This window comes from Ceratotherium simum, chromosome 3, assembly GCF_057802395.1.
Source record: "Ceratotherium simum simum isolate JZ-2026a chromosome 3, ASM5780239v1, whole genome shotgun sequence".
NCBI lineage: Eukaryota > Metazoa > Chordata > Mammalia > Perissodactyla > Rhinocerotidae > Ceratotherium > Ceratotherium simum.
In genome coordinates, this window is record NC_141902.1 from 80,617,951 (window position 1) to 80,642,053 (window position 24,103).

A 24,103-nucleotide genomic window follows, 5' to 3' on the forward strand; every position below is an offset into this window, starting at 1 on the left:
TGTGTGCGTCTTCTCCACCACTAGATAAGCATACATGGATGACTGCTTTCTAAAAAGCAGAGATAGCTGTACTCTTCCCCACATTTGTAGAGTTTGTTGAAGTGACCTCAACAAATACTCCTATCTTGCAGATTTTAACAAGAGCAGTAGACTTTCATGTTACATAGGTGTTCTATGGTAAAAAAATTCTTATAAATGAAAATTCAGACTGTTGAAACAAGCACATCGATATTCTTTGTAGAAAAACAGAATGCTTTAAATAGTACAATTATCTGGAAAATTAAAAACATGACTCATTTTACAAGATGATTTAACTAATTATTTTAAAACAACCACCTATTATAGAAAAGAAGACATACTTGTAATTTTATATTGCCTTTCTGGAGTGAAAAGACTGATGACATAGAGACTAAGGAAATCAAAATTATATGAAATCATGGAATTTTAAAACTTGAAAGACCGTTAGCGACTCTCTGCTTCAACTTCTTTTTATGGAGAGCAGCAATCTAGAGAGGATCTGGGGCCTAACAAACTGCCTGCTAACTGCAGTGTGGCCCCTGAGTGTCAGCCTGGGCGTCACCCAGAGCTGGTTAGAGGTGCAACATCCCAGGCCCACAGAGACCTTCTGAAGGAGAGTCTGTATTCTATCAAGAACCCTAGGTGATTCAGATGCACATTAAAGTTTGAGAAGCACTGGTCTAGAATTCGTGTTCCAGATTACTATTAGGAAATGTCCATGTATAGCCAAGTTTCATAGAATCCAATTTAAATTTAATGCAACTCCTTTGAGGAGGAAAAAAAAAGGAAAAACTGAATTGTCTTTTTCTGTGACCTTGTCAGTTTGGAGAATAAGAACTAATATAACAAAAAGGAATGTATTTTGATAGTAGTTCAGAAAATTGAACTCTTTGACTGAATGCACTTCTTTTTTTTCATACAGTTAAAGCTGAAAGTTTGCTTTCAAAACAGCATAAAATGCTTATTATATTGTTCTTTATTTCATTGCCAACTGTGGATTTAGATGTGGAGCCATTCAAAAAACAGTGGGACATTATGAGTCATTCATGACCTCCTGGGCTTTTGACATTGTTGTAAAGCCACAGATTCCCAAGCACAGAGTTTAGTTAAAGCATTTCAAAAACACAACTCTGCAATTTTATTGAAGCTGTGGTTGCAGATGTCATTCCCAGAGGTGTATGGAAGTGCTGTGGCGCAGATTATTCATTTATTTGAAATGAGCATTTTATCCTATTAGCATTGGTGTATATTTTTCTCATTGTCAAAGTTTATTTTGTTTGGTAATCCTTGCAAGAATTTTTGAGAAATACAGAACAGGGTCAGATACTTACCTTCACTAGTAGGCATATCATGATTAATTGATAAAGATATATATAATATATTCTGGAATCTTAAAATATAAGAAAAGATTACACAAAAAATAAAGCCAAAAGCCTAGACATCAGGGCTTGACTTTAAATTTATTGTACTCACTCTTTTTTTTTTTTTTTTTTGGTGAGGAGGACTAGCCCTGAGCTAACATCCGATGCCAATCCTCCCCTATTTTTTTTTTTTCTTGAGGAAGAGTGGCCCTGAGCTAACGTCCGTGCCCATCTTCCTCTACTTTATATGGGATGCCACCACAGCATGGCTTACCAAGCGGTGCCTCAGTGCGCGCCCGGGATCCGAACCTGCGAACCCCGGGCCGCCGAAGTGGAGCGTGCACACTTAACCGCTTGCTCCACCGGGCCGGCCCCTCGCTGTTTTTTTTTTTGATGGAGGTAAAAGTGGTAAATCATGTATTAATTGAGTGATGCTGGTTGTGTTACACATGTAGTACGATGCAGGGAGATGGCTATGGTGGGAATATGTTCTCATAAGATACACAGGATGGTGAGGGGTTTTGATACTGTGTCATATGAGCAGCAACTGAAGAAAATGGGATTATTTAGCTTGAAGAGGAGTTAACTATCTTTAAATGTTTGAAAAATTGATCAATGTTTGAAGGAAGTACACCGACTCCTTTTAGACAAGGAGGCAGATCTTTTAGCACCATATAAAAAAGGAAGCAGGTAATGAATTACTGGAGATGTACAGGCAGGAGTATGTACAGCTTCTGCTCGAGTTATTAAAAAGGGCATATCAGCATCAAATAGAAACTAGATTAGATGAGCTTGAAAGGCCCATCCAAACCTGGAGGCCTGTGGGCACTGTTCTTTCTTAAGTAATACCCCCTCTATATCTTGAATGCTACCATGCCAATCCAAGCATTGGCATTTCTCTCCTGGACTGTGACCACAGCCTCCTAAGTGCTCTGCCTATGCCCAGTCTGGACTCCCTCCAGCCATTTCTGCACAATGGGGAAAACTGTTATATATAGACCAGCTCCCCCATTAGAGCAGAAGTTTCTGAGAACAGGCACCTTGTCTGTTTTGGTCACTGATATGTACCCAACTCCTCAATCAGTGCTACACAGTGGTTTCCAGTTGGACTTAGAAGTAAATTTGAACTTCTGACCCTGACCTCTGAAATCCATAATCTGATCCAGGCTTGCTCCCTGACCCCATCTTAGGTCATGCTCCATCTTTCTTACCATGTTTTAGCTGCAAGATTTTTCCCATCTCAGGGCCTTTGCACATGCTGTTTCTTCTTCTTAAAATGTCCTTTACCCCACTGTTTCCCAACCACTCCTACTTAACTTTCAGGTTACAATCTCTGAGTTCCATTTCCTTAGCAAGGCCTTCCTGGCATCACCCCTATCTAAGTGAGATCCCTAATCTACGTATTGTGGTATTCTCTACTTCGTAACACTTACAAATGTGTAATTATATATTTATTGTTACGTGTTTAATTCCTTAGGGTTTGGCTCTTTCAATAGACTGTAAGTTATTTGAAGACAGAGATCATTATATCCCTGATGTCTTGCACAATGCACAGGGGCTTGAGAAATATTTTTGAATCAGTGATTCTCAGCCAGGGCGATTTTGCCCCCAGGGACATTTGGCAACTTTTGATGACATTTTTTGTTGTCACAGCTGGTATCTAGTGGACAGAGACTGAGGATACTTACTGCTAAACCTCCTATAATGGGCAGAACACACAGAATTATTTGGCCACAATGTCAGGAGTGCCTAGGCTGAGATCCCTGGAATGAATGGGTGAACTTCTCTCTCTTTTGGTTGATTCCACTTTGTGGTTGGTGTTGTCCCCAAATTATTCCTTGCTTTCCCACCTGCTAGTGTCATCCTATACAGAGAAAAGTTAGGTTTATGCAGGAATAGCCAAACACACTAGTTTTTGAGAAGCCAAGCTCTCCGTAATTAACTAGTTAGCATTTCTTCAGATGTAAATATTGTCAGTTTAAAATTACTCAATGATAACCAGAAATGATTGCCAGCCATTTCATTTTGAAATAAGTCAGCTGCATTTGGAAAGTTCTGATGGATTGAGAGAATGAGGTTGTAGCTAATTGTTCAGTTGTAACCAAGAGAAAATGAAGACTTTTATAGCACTCTCTGCACTACAGCCTTCAATTCCTCCATTGTTATGTGCAGTTGGGTTGGGAAGGGCACACCAGATAAGGTCATGTTGACCATGCTGAGCAGTCATTATTCCTTCCTTCTAATTCACTAGTGATCGTTTACCTCTCATCATTTTTTCCCCTCTTAACCTTGTTGAATGCTGGTCTAAACCAGCAGAACCGTTCATATCCTGGAGGCAGCTAATTCTCACCTCCTGCCCTGCGCACATACCTTTTTCTCCCCGGGAGTCAGAATCAAAGTTTGACTACACAAACTTTGACTACAGCTTCTCATATCTAGTTCAAGCCATCCTACGTATGAGGAAGTCTGCCAAGATTGCTACTTATTGAAACATTTCATCAGTTCTGTAGTCAGTCCAGGACAGTGTCTCCTAGCCTCCATCACCTCAGAGCACTGGAGAAACTGATATTTGTACAGCACGCTGGGGTAAACGGTCATGGCAAAGCAGGAGGAGACTAGGGCTCTGGGAGCTGCCCCAAGGGCTGAGGGGATCAATATCTCAGCATATCTTTTCACCCCTTCCCGGCACATCAGTTGGGAAACTCAGGTATAGAACAGCCTCGTGTAACGGTTGGGGAGGTGATGATGTTATGCATTTCCTTTGAAAGCTGGCTGGTGGATTGGGCAGATGGGATACTTTTTGAAATTTTTCTTATTCAGAAATCTTGCCAACAATGGCAGTCTGGCCCCTCTGAGCTGGGGAAGCAGCACTGTCTCACAGGAACTATCTGAAGTGTCTGTCACAAGTCCTGCTGCAGAGGTCAGCAGGGGTCTTTCAGGACCTAGAGCTCTGCCGCTGCGTCTCAGAGGGCCAGCTTGTGTGGCACAGCTCGGCTGACTGCTGCGCTCTGATGCTACTCCAAGATCCTAGGCAGGGGCTTGCCAACGGGCCAAGCCAGCTCAGAATCTGGAGCCTGGCTAGAAAGATTTGAGGCAGCTTGGAAATCGCTGAAGACAAGAGCGCAGGGGCCTGTATCAAAGAGCTCAGCTGAGTGCAATGGCTGGGAAATGAGGGCTCCTGTAAAGGGCAGGACTTGAGAATGATCTGGAGGTTTTTGCCTGGAGCAACTGAGTGAATGGTGGTGCCATTTGCTGGAAAATGGAAGACCAAGAAAAGGTGGTGAAAGAGGAGGAGACTAGAGTCTGATAAGACTGTGAGACAGCTGAGAGGAGATTGTCTGGCTACCCATCATTTGACTTTGCGCCTGGAAGAGAGGTCCACTCTGGGATATAAATTTGGGAATCATCTGCATTTAATTGGTATTTAAGGCTGTGGTATTAGATTCATTCATTCACTCGCTCATCAAATATATACGGAGTGCCTAGTGTGTGCTAAATGAAATCGTCTAACAGAAACTAGAGAAGAAAGATGGTATATTCTGGTGTATTCCACCCCACCCTATTCTCTCTCCCTCTGCAGAGGGGGCCCCTGAAGCTGGTGTCCTTCCACCTGTGCTTTTATATGCTTATTATGTTTGGATATAGCCACAAACAGAGCATTGTTTTCTTGTTTTTATTTTTATTTATTTATTTATTTATTTATTTAATTTTTTTTTTGTGTGTGAGGAAGAGCAGCCCTGAGCTAACATCCATGCTAATCCTCCTCTTTTTGCTGAGGAAGACCGGCCCTGAGCTAACATCTATTGCCAATCCTCCTTTTTTTCCCCCCCCCAAAGCCCCAGTAGATAGTTGTATGTCATAGTTGCACATCCTTCTAGTTGCTGTATGTGGGACGCGGCCTCAACATGGCTGGAGAAGCGGTGCGTCGGTGCGCGCCTGGGATCTGAACCCGGGCCGCCAGTAGCGGAGCACGCACACTTAACCGCTAAGCCACGGGGCCGGCCCCGAGTTTTCTTGTTTTTAAACTTTACCTAAGTGGTATGGTCTAGTGTATATATAATTGTGCAACTTGTTTTCTTCATTCATTATAATAATATTCATATTGATATGTGTAACTCTGTAGATCAATTCATTTAACTCCTGTGTATTATTCCATCACATGAATATTCCCCAGGCTGTTCATCCTCCTGTTCACAGTCAATGCTACCATAAATGTCCTTATATAGGTCTCCTCGTATGAGAGTTTCTCTGTAGGTGGAATTGCTCAGTCAAATTTACTAGATGTGGCCAGTTTTTCAAACCAAGTGTGTGAGAGTTTCTCTTTCCTCACATCCTCACCAACTGTTTATTATCAGACTTTTCAGTTTAACGAACGTGAGATTTTTATCTCATTTTAATTTGCGTTTTCCTGATTCCTAAAATGGAGCATTTTGTCTAGTTCATTAGTCAACAGTGTTGCCTCCTCTGTGAATTGCCTGTTCATATCCTTTGCCTGCTTTTCTGTCACATTGGATTTTTTTCCTTCATAATGGTACATATGAGTTCTTTGTTGGATGCTAATATTTGAAACAAACTTTAACATTTCAATTTTAATACACATTTTCTGGGCTATATACTTAATCCTCTACCTTGCCGTGGTTATTCCCTAAGTGTTGCTTACCTAAATCCTAGTGATTTTTTTTCGAAATGGTTTTGCATTTCCTTGTCCAGTTAGAGTTGTGGATCTTTCAGCCTATTGAATGTAAAACTATTTCTAAAGGGTGAAAAATGTGGCAATTTAGAGAATATGCTAATTTTAATGGTTTTAATCCCCAAAGCAAATTACATTTATGAAATTAAATCATTTTCTACATCCATCACAATTTGGTGATTACCACAGACCCTGGTGCATTTTTTACTTCTTTTTAGGAAATACAGAGAATATGAAAGCAGTCCATGCATTTATATCAGGAGCCATGTAGTATAGTCTGAGCTCTGCTCCACTACCCTGTGTCACTGAGCTGGGTGGGGCTGAGTCCTGCAGCTTTATCTCATCTGGAAAAGGAACATGCCCGACCAGACACTCTCCAGAGTCCATCTAGCCCTAAAATTTCCTTTTTCTCTTAGAAGCTCATTTTTAAAAGCCTGTAATCCTTAGCAAAATGAAATCATTTCTTAAGGAAATTAGCTACATTGATAGCAGCAAGTGTGATGAAAATAAAAACTATCAGTGGAAAACAGAATATATTCTATTTTTCCCTGGTGAACTGGGACAATTTAAAAAGCAACTTTTGAGTCTAGCTCTGAAATTCAAGAGAAGACATTCTATGTATACAGACCAGTCACAAAAATTGGCTGTGTTTTCCTTCTACGAATCAGAGAACCGCGAATAAGCCCATCTTAGGGCATGTTTTTAGCAACTTGGATTCAAACTCCCCAGAACTTAAAAGAAAGACTTTAGGTACTGCTCTGACTTGCACTCAGGACTACAGGGAGCCAGGGCTGTGGTCTTGGTCCTGGTACTTTGTGTCTGAGAGATTTGGCACCAGCCAAAGCTAATTACCATGTGAGATTACAGGGTCAAGCATTTTTTTCATGAGCCCCCCCAAGAGGAAAGGATGAGTAGGAGTATTTGGAAGTGTGTCCATTATTTTAGGGATACTCCGGTGCTTGGATGAATGTCTTTGGACGTGATTCAGTTCAGCTCTGTGCCCCTGCTCCTAGAACCTGCCTTTTGAAGGGGAATTTTCACTTCAACATGACTTTAATCTGAGGAAGTTCGCTTTGGTCCCAGTTTCAGAGTTTTCTGTTTCTCCTAGTGTATGGGACGCCCTCAGACTGATTGCAGGTCTCCCTTCATAGGTACTCTGATTTCACTGCATCCTCTGAACGCATGTCTTCTCTGCCCTCTTGGAGTGCCACGCTGACGACATTCGCCAGCACTGGTGCGTTTAATGATGTGGCGGCTCCAAAACCTCTATTGACTAGTAACAAGGTCTCTCCTACACAAGTAACTTGTTCCTTATTCTTTTCACCATCCTTTTGTGTAACCAAAGGGAGTTGCTGGAGGAAACTTTTAAAAGACCTTGCAGGGGCCGGCCCCGTGGCTTGGTGGTTAAGTGCGCGCGCTCTGATGCTGGTGGCCCGGGTTCGGATCCCGGGCGCACACCGACGCAGCGCTTCTCCGTCCATCCTGAGGCCGAGTCCCACATACAGCAACTAGAAGGATGTGCAGCTATGACATACAACTGTCTGCTGGGGCTTTGGGGGGAAAAAATAGATAAATAAAATCTTTAAAAGACCTTGCAAAAATTATATTCATCCGCTTCCAATTGTGGAATGAATAATATTGCTAATAACGTATTCTAGAGAACGCAGGTCATTTCTGGAAAAAGGTCAGTTGCTAATTCTAGAAAGAACATTATCTAAAGTTATCAGAATAGTAATATGCTCTCTGTAATGGCGGCCACTGAAACCTTCTCCCAAGGGAGGCCCAGCTGGGCAGTAATGGTGAGCATGCGTGCTGCGGTACGCTTTGGCAGGTATGGGAACTGTGAACCAAGTAGCTACAGCCCTTTGGCTGCTGAAGCCCAGATCCAGCCTGCACTCTTCAAAGGTTTTGGATACTTGTTTGTGCATGTATTTTCTTGGCCGTTTAATGATTCATGGGAGGGTTCAGGGCCAACAGTTTGCATGAGACAAGTTCTGTTAGCCCAGTGACAACTAAGAAGTGGGGAGAGTAGGGGTGCTGGTGTGCAGAGAACAATAAAAGGGAAGAGCAATGCAAGAAAAGAAACTGGCTTGTCCCGAGAGACGGACTCATTGCTGCTTGTGCAAGCAGTCTTGGCGTTCTGTCAAAGCAGACAGGTAGTGTTCCAGAAAACACTGTGGCTTGACTTTTAGCAAGTATGTAAATTCCTTGTTCCCCTAGAGTAAGCTTGACTTGTTTTTGATTTCTATTGTGTTGTAATTACTAGGAAATATTTGCAGTTGTGAAAAGGTGCTTTGCAGAATATGGATTGTGGTTTATATCTTAAACTTTTCTGATTTTAGCTGATTATAAACCTCATTTTCTTCTAACATACCTTAGCCAGTGTTTTTCAAACTGGGTGGCAAATCATTAATAGGTTGCCAAATCAGTTTTGTGGATCTCAACTATCAATTTTTTTTTTTTTGTGAGGTAGATCAGCCCTGAGCTAACATCTGATGCCAGTCCTCCTCTTTTTTGCTGATGAAGACTGGCCCTGGGCTAACATCCGTGCCCATCTTCCTCTACTTTATATGGGATGCCGCCACAGCATGGCTTGACAGGCGGTGCGTCGGTGCGCACCTGGGATCGGAACCTGCGAACCCCGGGCCCCGATGCAGAGTGCACGGACTTAACCGCTGCGCCACCTGGCAAGCCCCACAACCATCATTTTTTAAACGAAATATGATAGAATAAAACATGACATTGTTTGTCTCACATAATAAAAATAATTACTTAGGGATGATTTTCGTTATTTCAGATTTTATGCCTGAAAGTCAGTGCTGATGGTATCAAGGGCAAAGTCAGAATAGGGAGAGAAGGGGTGGAGAGTCAGCTGGTGCTCAGCTCAGGAGGAGGAGAGCAGAGGGGGCTTTCTTATACAGAGACCTGACCTCAAACAGAACTGGCTGGCTGCCTCCTGGGTGCCCTGTCTCTCCAAGTATTCATGCAGACAGCTCCAGCAAGACTCTGTAGGGCACTGTGACTCAAAGCTGTCTAAGCTCAGAGCAAGGTTCTTGTCCTGGCTGCCTCTCATAGCTATGTGGCCTTCTCAAAGTTACTTAACCACTCTGAGCCTCAGTTTCCTCTCTTTTAAAGTAAAGAGAATGGCTCGTATGTCCTAGGGTTGCTGTGAGGAGGAAATGTTATTGTTTATACTAATTGCTTAGTCCAGTGTTCAGCATTTGGACATTTATAGAACGGATACTTACAGCAGCTTTATTCATAACTGCCAAACTTGGAAGCAACGAAGATGTCCACCGGTAGGTGAATGGATACATAAACCTGTGGTACATCCAGACAATGAAACATTAGTCAGCAATTTCAAAAATAAGCTCTTAAGCCGTGGAAAGACATGAAGGAAACTTAAATGCATATTACTAAGTGAAAGAAGCCAATCTGAAAAGGCTGCATACTGTATGATTCCAACCGTATGACATTCTGGAAAAGACAAAACTATGGAGACATTAACAAGGTCAGTGTTGCCAGGGGTTAGGATGGGAGAGAGGGATAAATAGGCAGAGCACAGAGGATTTTTAGGGCGGTGAAAAAAAGAGCCCTTTAAGAGTGTCATTGCTGTTGCTGTTATATTATAGATGCATATACAAAATAAAATTGAATATAGAGTGAGAGTTGGCTAATATTTGAATACCACTCAATTTCTAATTTACATTATTCAAGCTTGCATAACATGCAACCACCTATACATTCATCTAACGCTTACCACCAGGAAATCCTTTCTGAGCTTGATTCATCGTCTAGGGCAGTGGTTCTCCATCCTATTGGACCCACATCCCTTTCACTAGCCAGAAATTAAATTTCTAGGTAATATAACTCACCTATCATCATATTTCCAGAAAACAATGTAATGCCCCAACTGTAATAAAAAAGAGATACGATAAAAGGCATTTCTGATGAAATACGCATGTCCTGTGTAGTGTGTATGACTACACTCAAGAACACACTCAAGTGGACAGATGCTGTGCTTGCTTGTATGTAGACTCACCATGAGTGGGGCAGCTGCAAGCACAGACTGACACAGGCGTGTTGTACTGGGGACTCAAATGCCTCTGGTAGTGTTGCCGTCAGTGACATGGTTTTCTGAAATTGTGAAGTTCTGAACAAAACAAAGTATAATCTTCCTCTGATTTATGTACATATTTGCATTCCTGGAAAATTGAGAATATATTAAAACCAATTAAAATTGCTGTGCTTGAATATAAAATGGAATTAGGTTCAAGGCTTGGATAATGATAAACATGTTCTCACCTACACGCAGGTCTGGTAGGACGTTTGGATGTCACACACATTGTAGGCTGCCCAGCATCCCTAGCCGCTCCTCATTAAGTCAGTAGTACTCCCCAACCTTTGTGACTCTGAGATGCCATAAATTTCCAAAAGGCTGCATATGGTCCAGGGCCTCTTCCTAGAGGTCAGTGTGCTGGATGATGTGGCTTGGGGCAATGGGGAACATCCTCAAGGACCAGTTTACTTCTCAGCTAAAGCAGTTATTCAAGTCCTGGAGAAATGGGAAGGTAGACGCTGGTCTGCTTTTCTAGAGAGAAAGTAGTTTCTTTGTTCTGATTCAAATTTCCCCCTGTTCCCTACCAAAATCTTCTGAGAAAGGAAAGGAGGCCAAGGGGCACCATCTGTGAAAGCAAATGTCAGCCAAACATGGCCCTTTCCTGAAAGACTCCGTCTGCAGGGGGAGCACTTCTGATCCCAGCTCCCAGCATATCACAGAAAGGGCGCCTTCCTCTGCTGCATCTTAGCTGATGAGATGTCAAGTTTATTCCTCAGTGTTTACAGTTAGCTTGTTTATTTTGAGACCCTTTCTGTGTTGTTGTGGAAAAGAGCAGAATGTACAGAAAAGAGCCCATGAAGTTACATTTCTGTGATTAAGCCAGCAGAATGTGTGTACATTGGTTTTTCTCAAAAGCTGTGTTTGCATGAAGGTTGTACACAGAGGAGGTATTCGGTTACATATACCCGAGAATCTCCGGAGATGGTCAGTTTTAGTCTGCAGTTCACAAAAGGAAAAAGTAACTCATATGGTTATGGATGTCATCTTGAAAAATTATGTATGAGAAAACAGCCTCTACCTCCCATATTTTGTTTCTTTCCTGGGCTGGGTTTAATAGAGATGTTTGTGAACAGGCTTAGAGGGTGAGGGGTCATGTGCAACCCCCTCCAACTTGCCCAGAGCTTGAGTTCTTGGTATTGTTTTAATAATTCATCCCATCTTTTATCTTTTGCCGTGAAGTCTGATCTGTAGTTCCATCTCCCTTCCTCAGGGACAATGTTATTCTTCTAGGAGTTTTCCTCATAAAATTCCTTAGAAAATACTGTGAGAGAAGAGGAGAAACATATACTTCTAATTAAGAACTGTCCTTGAAGGAGTCCCTGCATAAAGAAAATAGAAAACATCCTAATTACAACAATGAAAATTCCCAACAATCAAAATGCCCATATGAGTAGTATTTTACTTAGCAAATGTTCATTGGGAAAATCAGAGTGTTTGCTTTCTAAAAAGAATACTTTTGAGTTTGATTTTTAAACTTATCAGTAAAATTGATTTTTTCTGTTGGTATACAATTCTATGAATTTTAACACAGGTGTAGATTTGTGTAGCCATCCCCATAATCAAGATATAGAACAATTCCATAACCCCAAATAACTCCTTACTCCACCCCAGCTCCTGGCAGCCACTTATCTGTTCTTCATCTGTATAGTTTTATCTTCTCAAGAATGTCATGTAAATGACATTACTAGGTCATACAGTAGGTAACCTTTTAAAACTAACTTTTTTTTTCACTCAGCATAATGCCTTTGAGATTCATCTGACTTCTTATAAATGTCAATAGTCTGTTCCTGTTTATTGGTAAGTAGTATTTCATTGTATGGATATACCACAATTTATCCATTTACTGGTTGAAGGACATTTGGGTTGCTGCCAACTTTTGGCAGTTATGAATAGAGCTGTTATAAACATTTATTTTTGTGTGAACAAGTATTTTATTTTTTGAAACTATTGTGAATGTTACTGATTTTTAAATTTCAGTTTTTAGTTGGATGTTGCTAGTCATATTAGCTTCCTATGGCTGCTGTGACAAATTACACAAAGTTGGTGGCTTAAAACAACACAACTTTATTCTCTCACAGTTCTGGAGGCCAGAAGTCTATAATCAGTTTTGCACCCAAATCAAGGTGCGGCAAGGCTGTGTTCCTCTGTGTTCCCTCCAGAGGCTCTAGGGGAGAATCTGTTCTTTGTTCTTCCAACTTCTGGTGGCTGCCAGCATTTGTTGGCTTATATCTACATCACTCCAGTCTCTACCTCTGTTTTCATATTGCCTCTCCTCTGTGTCAAATCTCCCTCTGCTTTTCTTATAAAGGCACTTTTGATGGCATTTAGGGCCCACCTGGATAATCCAGGATAATCTTCTTATCTCAAGATCCTTAAGTTAGTCTTATCTGCAAAAGCTTTACCATATAAGATAACATTCACAGGTTCCAGGGATTAGGACCTAATATCTTTGAGGACATTTTTCAGGATTCTACGTTAGTGTTTAGAAATCAAGATTGTGTGTTTGTGTGTGATTTTGTGTGTTGACCTTGTATCCTGCAGCCTTAGTGCTAAACTCACTTATTAATTCTAGGAGTTTTTTTGTAGATTCTTTAGGATTTTCTACATAGATAATCATGTCATCTGCTAATAAGAACACTTTTATTTTTCTTCCCAATCTATATGACTTTTATTTCTTTTTCTTACCTTATTACATTGACTAGGACTTCCAGTACAATGTTGAATAGGAGTGGTGAAAGTGTACCTCCTTACCTTATTCCTAATCTTAGGGGGAAAGCATTTAGTCGTTCACCATTAAACCATTAAGTATGGTGTTAGCTTCTATCCTTCTTTGCTGAGAAGTTTTTCTTTTTTTAATCATGAATGGATGTTGAATTTTGTTGTATGATTTTTCTACATCAATTGATACGATCATCTATTTTTTCCTTTTGGATTATTAATATAATGGGTTACATTCACTGATTTCCAAATATTGAACCAGCCTTGCATTGCTGGGACAAATCTCATGTCATTGTGGTATATTATTATTTTTACACATTGGTGCTTTTGATTTGGATTATTTTGTTGAGGATTTTTGTGTCTATGTTTGTTAGAGATATTGATCTGAGGTTGTCTTTTCTTATACTGTCTTTTTCTGGTTTTGGTATCAGGGTAATTCTGGCCTCATAAAATAAATTGGGAAGTGTTGCCTCTTCTATATTCTGGAAGAGATTATGGAGATTTGGTGTTATTTCTTCTTTATATGTTTCATAGAATTTGCCAGTGAAATCATTTAGGCCTGATGATATACTTATTCAGAAGACTTTTGGGCCGGCCCTGTGGCTTGGTGGTTAAGTGCGCGCGCTGCGATGCTGGTGGCCCGGGTTCGGATCCCGGGTGCGCATCGAGGCACCACTTCTCCGTTCATCCTGAGGCCGAGTCCCGCATACAGCAACTAGAAGGATGTGCAGCTACGACATACAACTAACCACTGGGGCTTTGGGGGAAGAAATAAAATAAATAAAATCTAAAAAAAAAAAAAAAAAAAAAAAGAAGACTTTTAAGTACAAATTTATTTTCTTTCATAGTTATAAGACCATCCAGTTTACCTATGTCATCTTGGGTGAATTTGGGTAGTTTGTAGTTTTCAGGAATTGGTCCACTTCATCTAAATTGTCAAATATATATGCATCCAGTTGTTCATAGTTTTCTGTTATTATTCTTGTAATATCTGCAGTATTGATAGTCATATCCCCTTTTTATTTTCTGGCAATTTGTGCCTTCTTTTTTTCTTTGTCAATCTTGCTAGTGATTTATCAATTTTGTAGATCTTTTCAAAGCAACAGGTTTTGATTTTATTGCTTTACTCTATTGTTTTTTCTGTTTTCAATTTCATACCTTTATTATTTCCTTCCTTTTGCTTGCTTTGGGCTTAGTTTGCTCTTCTTTTTTTCTAGTTTCTTAAGGTGGAAGCTCGAATTATTTGAGTCTTTTCTAATATAGACATTTAATGCTATAAATTTCCTTATAAGCACTATTTTAGCTACATTTAACAAATTTTCATATGTTGTGTTTTCATTTTAGTTCAAAATATTTTCTCAAAATATTTTGAGACTTACTCTTTGATCCGTTATTTATGTGTGTTATTTAATTTCCAAATGTTTTGAGATTTTCCTATTATTTTTTTGATATTAATTTCTAGCTTAATTCCATTATGACCTGAATCATACTTTGTATAATTTCAAATCTTTAAGTTTATTAAGGTTTGTTTTATGACCCATGACATGTTCTGTCTTGGTGGATGTTTAGTTGTTTGGATCTTGGGTTTTCTTTGAAGGGAGCCATACCTCTAAATTAGGCCCATTTGTTTACTTATTCACTCAAGACTTACTGGAAGGTCGTCACTCACAGCCCATTCTTTCCTTTGTCTAGGACATGCAGGATGTGAGGAGTGACAATGAGGATGAGGAGGAAGAGGAGGAGGAGGAAGAGGAGGAAGAGAATATCAAAGGCAAAGAGAAAGACTCTTTGAAGAACGGCCTCGGAGCCAACAGGACCCTCATTCCCAATGGTCAGCATGGCCATTAGCTTGAAACCCACATAGCTCCTGGGGCACAGTGCACTGCAAGGGTTCCTGGAGGCTGGAAGTGCTCCCCCCATCTCTGTGGCCTATAGGACCCCAGGGACCCCAGATTCTGCCCTTCCCTTTTCCTGACCACCACCTTCCTCCCCACCCCCACAAGATGTGTTTAACAAAATGTCGTTAACTTGTGTTAAAATGTTAAATATAAGCATCCCCATGGATTTTACTGCAGTTAGGACTCAGACTGGCCAAAGATTTCAAGATTTCTCCAGAGAACCGTTTCAGTTCTGGTTGTGTTCATTCACGCATTTCAGACGTTTGGCTTTTTTAGGAGCTCACTTCATTGCAGGCTTTTCTCCTTCCCACCTTACCTCTCCTCAGGATGGTTAAAGAAGCACTGAGTTGACCCACTTTTTCTGGGTGTGTTTGGCCACAGAGAATAGCTCATCTCCCAAGAATGAGCTAGAGGTGGCGATGGGACAGTGGCAGAAGGCCCGAACCAGGAACTGGATTTCCAGGGCTCACGGGCCACTTGCAGGTTTTAAACCTTCCAAGCCTTGGTGCTCCATCTCTCCAGTGGGACAGTGCCCCCTGCCCTGCCTACCTCACAGGTAGGGTCGGAGGAAGGATCCCATGAGATAATATCAGAAGTGAACGTGCAGGCTGCCAACTGGGGTGTTCTTGTTACCTGACCCTCGTTTCACTGTGATTCCAGCTCTGCTGGGGAGAGAGAAACCTGGCTAAACATGGCACTGAATGGGCCTGAATGAAAGACACGATCTTAAAAAACATTCCTTTTAAATGTGTCTAGAGATACCTGGAAATGCAAATACCTAGAAGGTTGTTTCCATTTTATTTGATGACTATTTATTTGTTAGCAGCCCAAAGGTAATTCTCAAATTCCCAGGAATTCTCCTCCCTTAGGCCCAGTGGCCCAGGGGAGGTAGTTTGGGTGCCATTCCTTCTTGTCTTTTGCTGGTCTCTCACTGTTTTCCCTGCTGCTGCCCTGAGCCCCTCCCTGAGCTTCAGTGGCCGTTGGGTCCACCTGGGGCCTCTCTGGGGGAGTCAGAGCAGGTCAGGTTGCTCACTGAACCATTATCACCCAGGAAGCCTGAGCCTCTGGGGCTGACCTACGTGTGAGCTCCTGACCAAAAGGAAATCTTGGAAACAGAAAGAGGATGCTACACTATTTCATCTCTGCTACCCAACCCAAGCAGACTGCATCACAGTAAAACAGAACAAAACAAAAGGCTGGAAAATAGCCCTGAGCAATGTCCAAGGACAGGTGTTAGCGTCAGTGATAGCTCCTGGGGCCACCTGAGGATGGATAGGGGCTGGCGGGTCAGTAGCACTCTTGGCCCCCACAGTGGGTGCATCTCCTGAGCCCAGTGTGCAGGGCAGATCTCAGAGACATCTTAGGTTTCTACTGACTGGAGAGAGGCAGAGCCTTGCAGAGAAAGAGCCTGAGCAGAATATGCAACCTCCCCCTCCCCACCCCAGTCTCTCACATTTTTTGGTCACATTTTGCACCTTCATCCTGTTTTGCTCAGGACCTGTGTTATAAACCAAGTGGGAGCTGGGACTGTGGCCTAGTAGAGCATCCACACAGGCTCCACCAGGGTGGCTGTGGCCCTGGAGTGGGAAGGGCTGTACACAGAAAAAGTGTCTGCGTTTTTTGTTTTTTAATAAAAAGATGTTTTTAAAACCTTTAGGCTAAACCAAAACCAAAAACCCTTCAGAATTCTTTATTCAACAAAATCTGTTTTTGAGAAATTGTTAGAACAATAGAAAAACATGTGTCAAGTTTTCTCTGCATAATATTTGCTTTATGAGTACAATAACACATGCATTATATGTATAATATATTATAAATCTCAAATGCCTCTACTCATTTTGGGGCGTAGCTGTTGAATTATTATTAATAATAATAATAATATTATTATTGGTGGAAGAAGATCACACTAAGATATTATTTTCTTGTTTCCAGTTAACAGACTTTTTTTTTCCTTGATATATTTTGGTCTTGTCTCTGTACCAAATATCTTCTTGCTTAAAGTTAAAAATTGTTTATTTGCTGCTTTATCCTCCAGTTCTTTATTTCTTATTTGAATGTTACAGATAAAATTGTGATATGACCATTTCAACTCTCTCTGATGCAGCTGGAAGCACTAGACTACCTCTTAAGAGGTGTTTTTGTACATCCTTTAGGACTTTTGTGGTTAATTTTAAAGGTAACTTCTCTTTCTACAGTAAATAAAGGCTCTACACCAGATGACTTTATAAAAATGCAGTCCACCGTGCCACCAATATTATTGTAATGGTAATGACTTGCAATAAAACAAAGACAGAATCCAGCATGCATGGTGATTGAGTGGAATCAGCACACACATTGCGTGGCTTCTTGGAGAGCATCACTGGTCTTACCACGTAGTGGAAACAGAGATTTGGCAGTCCTCTAGAGATGCCCTGCCAGGAATCAGAGGAAACAGTGAGGAGAACAGAGGCAAGTTAGGACATTAGAGCAGCTGGCCTTGGGTACCAGACACCAGACAAGAAGTAGCAGATCGGGCCTGACTGGGGTGAGCCTCTTGGCCATGGCCAGTGTAGACAGACAGTTACCTGTGGGCTGGAGTCCACCTGGGTCATGGCATCTGGGCGCTGTGGCACAAGGCACTGTCAAAGTGCTAGGAAAGGGGGCTGATCCTAAAAGTATTTTCTCAGCCACCTTTTCTATACCTACCCTCAAATGTGGAGGAGGAAATGGGGTCTAGATTGATGGTTCCACTGGCTGTCCATCAGAATCACCTGTGGAGCTTAAAACATACCTGGCCTGTTGCCTGCCTCACATTTTGATTTAGTACTTCTGGCATGAGAAACAGAAATCTGTATTTTCACTGAGTCCAGGTGCTTCTGAAGAGCAGTCAGGATTCTGTGTGACCCCACCTGGTTTTTATTCCTACTAGCAGTTTCATACACTAATAGATGGAAAAATGCAATGATATAAAATATTTAATCCAAAATAAATCCAAATAAAATAATAAAGGAGAAAAGGATACGTAAGAACAGGCAAGACAAATAGAAAACATTGTGCGCGTTTTGCAATGGTTAGTACAATGGTAGCTTTAAACCCAAATTTATTAGTCGTTACATCCAATGTAAAAACAAAGAGTACCAGATTGGATTTTTAAAAATCCCAAGTAGGGCCGGCCCTGAGGTCTAGTGGTTAAGTTCGGCATGCGCCATTTCGGCAGCCTGGGTTCCGTTCCTGGGCGCAGACCCACACCACTCATAGGCAGACATGCTGTGGCGGCGACCCACATACAAAATAGAGGAAGACTGCCACAGATGTTATCTCAGGGTGAATCTTCCTCAGCAAAAAAAAAAAAAAATCCCAGCTATATGTTACTTATAAGAGATACACCATAAATATAAGGAGAAAGAAAAGTGGAAAGTAATAGGACAGAGAAAGGTATACTATGCAAACTCTCTCCTCAAAAAGCTGACGTGGCTACTCTAACGTCAGACACAGGCAAGAAGAACTTGTGGGTATTAAGAGGAATGTTTCATAACAGTGAAAGGGATGAATCCACCAGGAAATACAAAAAAGATAAATCTGTATACACTGAATAATATAGCTTTAAAAAGTATAAATAAAAATTTTACAGAGTAAGAGGAGTAACAAAGTCATAATTGTGTTTGAGTGGTTTTAACATACCCTTCAGTAACTGATAGAACAAGCAGACCAAAAAGCAATAGGGACATAGAAGATTTGAACAATGAAATGAACGAAATTGACCTAACTGACATATACAGAATAGTGCACCCAACAATTGCAGAATACACATGGAACATTTCAAGTGCACATGGAATATTTACCCAGGTTGACCATATGATAGGCTTTAAAGCAAATCCCAAAACACGTCAAAGGTTTTCAGTCACATACAGTATGATCACTGATCACAGTGAATTAAACTAGAAATCTATCAACAACAAGATAAATAGAAAAATCACCACGTATTTTTAATTTAAGCAGTGCACTTCTAGATAAACTATATAACAAAGAAGAAATCACAATGGTAATAAAACATTTTAAACTGAACTATTAATAAAAAATAATAAAATGTATGTAAGATTCAACTAATGACAAATTTAGAGGAACACTTATAATATTAAAAGATTTTATAAGTGAAGAAAAAGGCTGATGAAAATCAATGCTCTAAATGTATCAAAAATAGTAAGAAAGGGGCCAGCCCGGTGGCCTAGTGGTTAAGTTTGGCGCTCTCCGCTTCAGCGACCGAGGTTCAGTTCCCAGGCATGGACCTACACCACTCTTCTGTCAGTGGCCATGCTATGGCAGCAGCTCACATACAAAAAAAGAGGAAGATTGGCAACAGATGTTAGTTCAGGTGAATCTTCCTTAGCAAAAGAAAAGTAAAAAAGGAAATTAATAAAATAGGAAATGTATCATATAAAGTATCAAAAAACCAAAAGTTCGTTCTTTAAAAGAAAAAGTTTATAAAATCCTAGCAAGATTGATCAAGAAAGACAAATAACCAATATTAGGAACGAAAATGATCTGTCACTATAGGTCAAGCTGATGTTGAACAGATAATACAAGAATATTATGAGCAACTTTATGTCAATAAATTTGAAGATGTTTAAGATTTAATAAATAAAATGTTTAATTTCCCAGAAAAATACTTGTCAGAAATGCACACAAGAATAAATAGATATCTAAATAGTCTTCTATACAAAACAAAATGAAATCTGAAATTTTAAATCTGCCCCCCCCAACAAAAACAATCTTTAGGCCTAGATGGCTTATCCAGTGAGTTCTTCCAATATTTAAGGAAGAATGAACACAAGTATTACACAAACTTTTCCAGAGACAAAAGGAAGGAACACTTCCACGCTTGTTTTATAAGGCTGGCATAATCTTGATACTAAAATCTGATGAGAATTTTAGGAGAAAAAAACCCAACAACTATAGGCTAAATCATTCATGAACATAGGTGCAAAGTTCATAAACAAAAGCAAACTGAACTCTGTAACATGTCAAGAAGATAGTGCATTAAAACAAGTGGGATTTATTTCAGGAACTCGTGGTTGGTTTACTATTTGAAAATCAATGTTATTCACCATTTTAAAAGAATAAAGGAAAAAGCCCTATCTTCAAAAGCCTTAGATAAAATTCAACATTCATTTATTAAAAAAAAAAAAAATTAACAGAAAAGTAGGAAGGAGCTTCCTTAATCTGATAAACAGCATCTTCAAAAAGCGTAAAGCCAGCTTCATATAATGCTGTACTGGCGAAATATTGAAAGCTTTCCCCCTGGGATTATGACTGAAACAGGTATGTCCATTCAAGGATGCCCATCATCCTGAATATATTCAACTTGTATTTTTCATTTTAGCCAATGTAATATTTCAAGAAATAAAAATTATAAGGCTCAAAATAAAGAACAAAAAGTGTTATTGCAAATGTAAATGCAAAAAAACCAAACACACTTTGTGTATGTGTTTGTGTGTGTATGTGTGCGTGTGTGTATAAATTTATACAGAAATGCGAAGGAACACGACTGGCCAAGACAACCTTAAAAAGAATGAAGTGGGAGAACTCATTCTACTAAGAACCAGGACTTATTATAAAGAGACAGTAAAGCAGTGGGAAATCGGTAGAAGGATAGACAGAACAATAAAAGTGTATAAAGTGCTGGAACAAACTCATGCATACAAGGACATTTGTATATCTTTAAAGATAAAAATCAAACTTGACCCCTGCTTAACACCACACACAAAATAAATTCCAGGTTTTTTGTACTTCTAGATGTGAAAGGTAAAATAATAAATCTTCGAAAGGGAAACCTAAGAGGACATCTTCATGACCTTAAGCTGAATAAAGAGTTCTTAAAACATAAAGTATTATCCATAAAAGAAAATATTAATGAATCAGATTAAATGAAAATAAAGAACTTCTATTTCTCAATAGACACCATTAAGAGAATGAAAAAGCAAGCCATAGAGTGGGAGAAAATATTTGCAACACTTATAACTAAGAAGGGGCTCACATCCAGAATTTATACACAACTCCTACCAAAAAATCCCCCAAAAACTGACAACTCAGTAAAAAAAATGAGCAAGGCACTTAACCAGACACTTTGCAAAGTACCACATCTAAAGATCCAAAAAGCACATGAAAAGATGCTCAATCTCATTAATCATTAGAAAGGCTGATAGTACCAAATGGCACATGGTATCACACGGAACAGTAGCAACTCACACACTGTTGGAGGAGTGAAAATAGTTATAGCCACTTTGAAAAACAGTTTGTCATCATTTCCTAAAATTGAATATATGCACATATTATAACCCAGCAGTTTTACTCCCAGGTACATATCCAAAAGGCATGCATATGAACGCCAAAATAATGCACGTGAATGTTCATATCAGCAATGTTCGTGATAGCTCAAACAGAACACTTCCCAAATGTCCCTCAACAGTAGGATGGATAAGTAAATTGTGGCATATTTATACTACGGGATACTATATAGCACTGAAAATGAACAAACTGGTATTTGCAACAATGTGGCTTCGTCTTACAATCTTAATGTTTTGCAGAAAAATCTAATGGAAAATGAATACATATTTTATGATTCCATTGTTTATAAAGTTTAAAAACAGACAAAACCAATCTATGATGGTAAAAGTTCAGGGTAGTGGTTACCTTTAGAGAGGGAGGGACTGTGCCTGGATGGGGCCCAAGGGGGGCTTTGGGGTGCTAGTGACCTTCTGCTTCTTGATCTGGGTGGTGGTTACATGAGTGTGTTCGGTTTGTGATAAATCATTAAACTGTATACTTATGATTTGTATACTTTTCTGTATGTATATTACAATTTTTTTAAGTTGTTAAAATGAAAAAGAAAAAGAAAAAGCTAGCTACTTTCAAGTCCTTACCTCCTGAGACAGCTGATGTTATTGACCAGAGCCCCTTCTTTTTTATAAAAACTTTTAATACCGTAAATATCTTTTAAGTATACATGAAAGCCTACAATCTCACTACCAGATAATCTCTATTGGCATTTAAAATAATAGTAATAAAAGTAATACACGTGCATAGTTACAGAATTCCAATAATGCAAAAACAATGTTAAAATGTATCAAATTAAAAGTGAAAAGCTCTCTGCACAGTCTTTCTTTCAAAGGGAAACACTCAACATTCATTGTGATTCCATCCAGAAACATTCTTATACCTATTTTAGCATGAATCTGTTGTGGAATGCTGGCTCCACAACCATCCCCAACACAGCCTGTTGCTAAGACAGACCCGTGCTAATTGCTCATGGCAGTAAGACAGGGCACCTAGAGAGGCTTGGCAACGCTCAGTGGGGGATGGGGAAGGTCGGATCGTACTGAGACTCTGAGGTTTGGTTTATGGGTCCTTTAGTGCCAAGGCTTGCTTAGGATCAGCTAAGGATCATGATATAACAATTTAGGACTGGTGAAAGCAGCAACACTGAGATTTTGAGGTGAGGGGTTCAAAGAGTCAAATGTTTCTTATGCAGTAAACTATCTGTTGATGCTTTCAGTTGAAGAGTTGATGAGTCTTGTGAGAAGGTCCTAGAATGACAAGTACAGTTATTTGCCTGGCAAAAGTCTTCTGGAATAATAAATTTATGCTACTGAAGACAATGGAGTAGTCATGTTAATGGGGACAGTGAGCTGCGTGAGGGCAGGTGGTTTGGGTTCTCAGTAAATACTTAGGTTAACTTTGCTCTAATGTGCCCGGATGAGGGGAAAACAAAAACATAGAAGCACCTTCTGTGTGTGCTCTAGAACTGTGAGCACCCAGAGGGGGCGCCTTTAACTATTTGTGGTAAGGCTCCATCCTTATAGGCTATTGGCAGCACTATACAATATACTTTTTATTTATTTGTTTGTTTATTTATTTATAGGAAGATTAGCCCTGGCTAACATCTGTTGCCAATCTTCCTCTTTCTCTTTTTTTTGTCTCCCCAAAGCCCCCGTACATAGTTGTGTAGCATAGTTGTAGAGCTGTAGCTCTTCTATGTGGGATTCCACCTCGGCATGGCTTGATGAGCAGTGAGTATGTCCACGCCCAGGATCTGAACCTGTGAACCCCAGGCCGCTGAAACGGAGCACGTGAACTTAACCACTACGCCACCTGGCCGGCCCCTACGATGTACTTTTTAAACACAAAAATTGGCACTTTAAGTCTACACATTGTTCTGCTCTTTGCTTTTTTCTCATCAGTGCGTTATAGACATCTTTCCATATCAGCACGTAGAGATCTACTTCATTTCTATAAGAGCTGCCCAGTAATCCTCAGAAATTTATCATCAAGTATTTAACAAGTCTCATATTGTTGGACATTTGAATTGTTTCTAGTTTTTAGCTCTTACAATATTGCCATGAACATCCTTGGGAGGAAGTACCTAACCCATGCTGCCTGGGTTAAGATCCCTACTGTATTACTTACTGTGTAACCTTGGGCAAGTCTCTTGATCTCTTCACCTTCAGTTTACTCATCTGTAAAATGGGCACAGAACTTTCTGCATTGTGTCATTTTGAGGATTAAATGAAATGATTCACATAAAGCATTTTTTACCCCTCCTTCATATAGCAAGCACTCAATAAATGTTAACTCTTCTTATTGTTCCTAATTACCGCAGGGTAAATGTCTACTAGTGGGATTTCTGGGTCAAAAGACACATGCAGTTTTCATTTCAATAGATACAAATTGCCTTCCAAAAAAGTTGTACAAATTTAAGTTTTACCGACAGTGTTTGAGAATAGCCATTTTTCTGAAATGGGAATCATCAACCTTTGACCTTTTTGCCAGTCTAAAGGTTTAATATCTTATTGTTGCTCTGATTCACATCTCTTTAATGTGAAGGAGATGCAGCATTTGCCTTTGTTTGATTTGCTTACCCATTTTTCTATTGGGTCAGTGTTCTTTTCCTTATAGTGATACCGGCTCAAGACAAGGTTGACATGAGGGAAGCCATTGGAAACCCTGTTGTAACTTTGAATGACCTCTGAGTAACTCAGCTGGATCTGCACCCTCCAGGAGATCTAACTGCTCTGTAGATTTTATGACCTCTGCTTGTGCATGTACCTCCCAGCTGCGATAAGATGATAACTTTGTTCTTTTGAGTTCCTTAGGAATGTGATGACCCCCGACCAGAGAATCTATGCTAATAGCCATCATCAATGAAAACTGAAAGATCTGGTGTGGCAACTCCCAGTCTGTAAGACCAGAAGGTCAACATTCCTAACCCCCTCCCCTATAACCCAGCAGCCTATATAACTGCTGTAAGAATTTGTGCTCCTTA

General features: G+C 40.1%; 1 protein-coding gene across 1 annotated transcript in view; it reads left to right on the forward strand.

Moving 5' to 3' along the window:
* The window catches only part of CERS3 (ceramide synthase 3), a 101,834-nt gene extending 84,735 nt beyond the window's left edge, over positions 1-17,099 (forward strand). Inside the window, exon 11 of the mRNA XM_087428856.1 lies at positions 14,600-17,099. Within this exon, the coding sequence (XP_087284982.1) occupies positions 14,600-14,755 (156 nt within the window). The 3' untranslated portion in view covers positions 14,756-17,099. The remainder of the gene's footprint in view (positions 1-14,599) is intronic.
* The last annotated feature ends 7,004 nt before the right edge of the window (positions 17,100-24,103 follow it).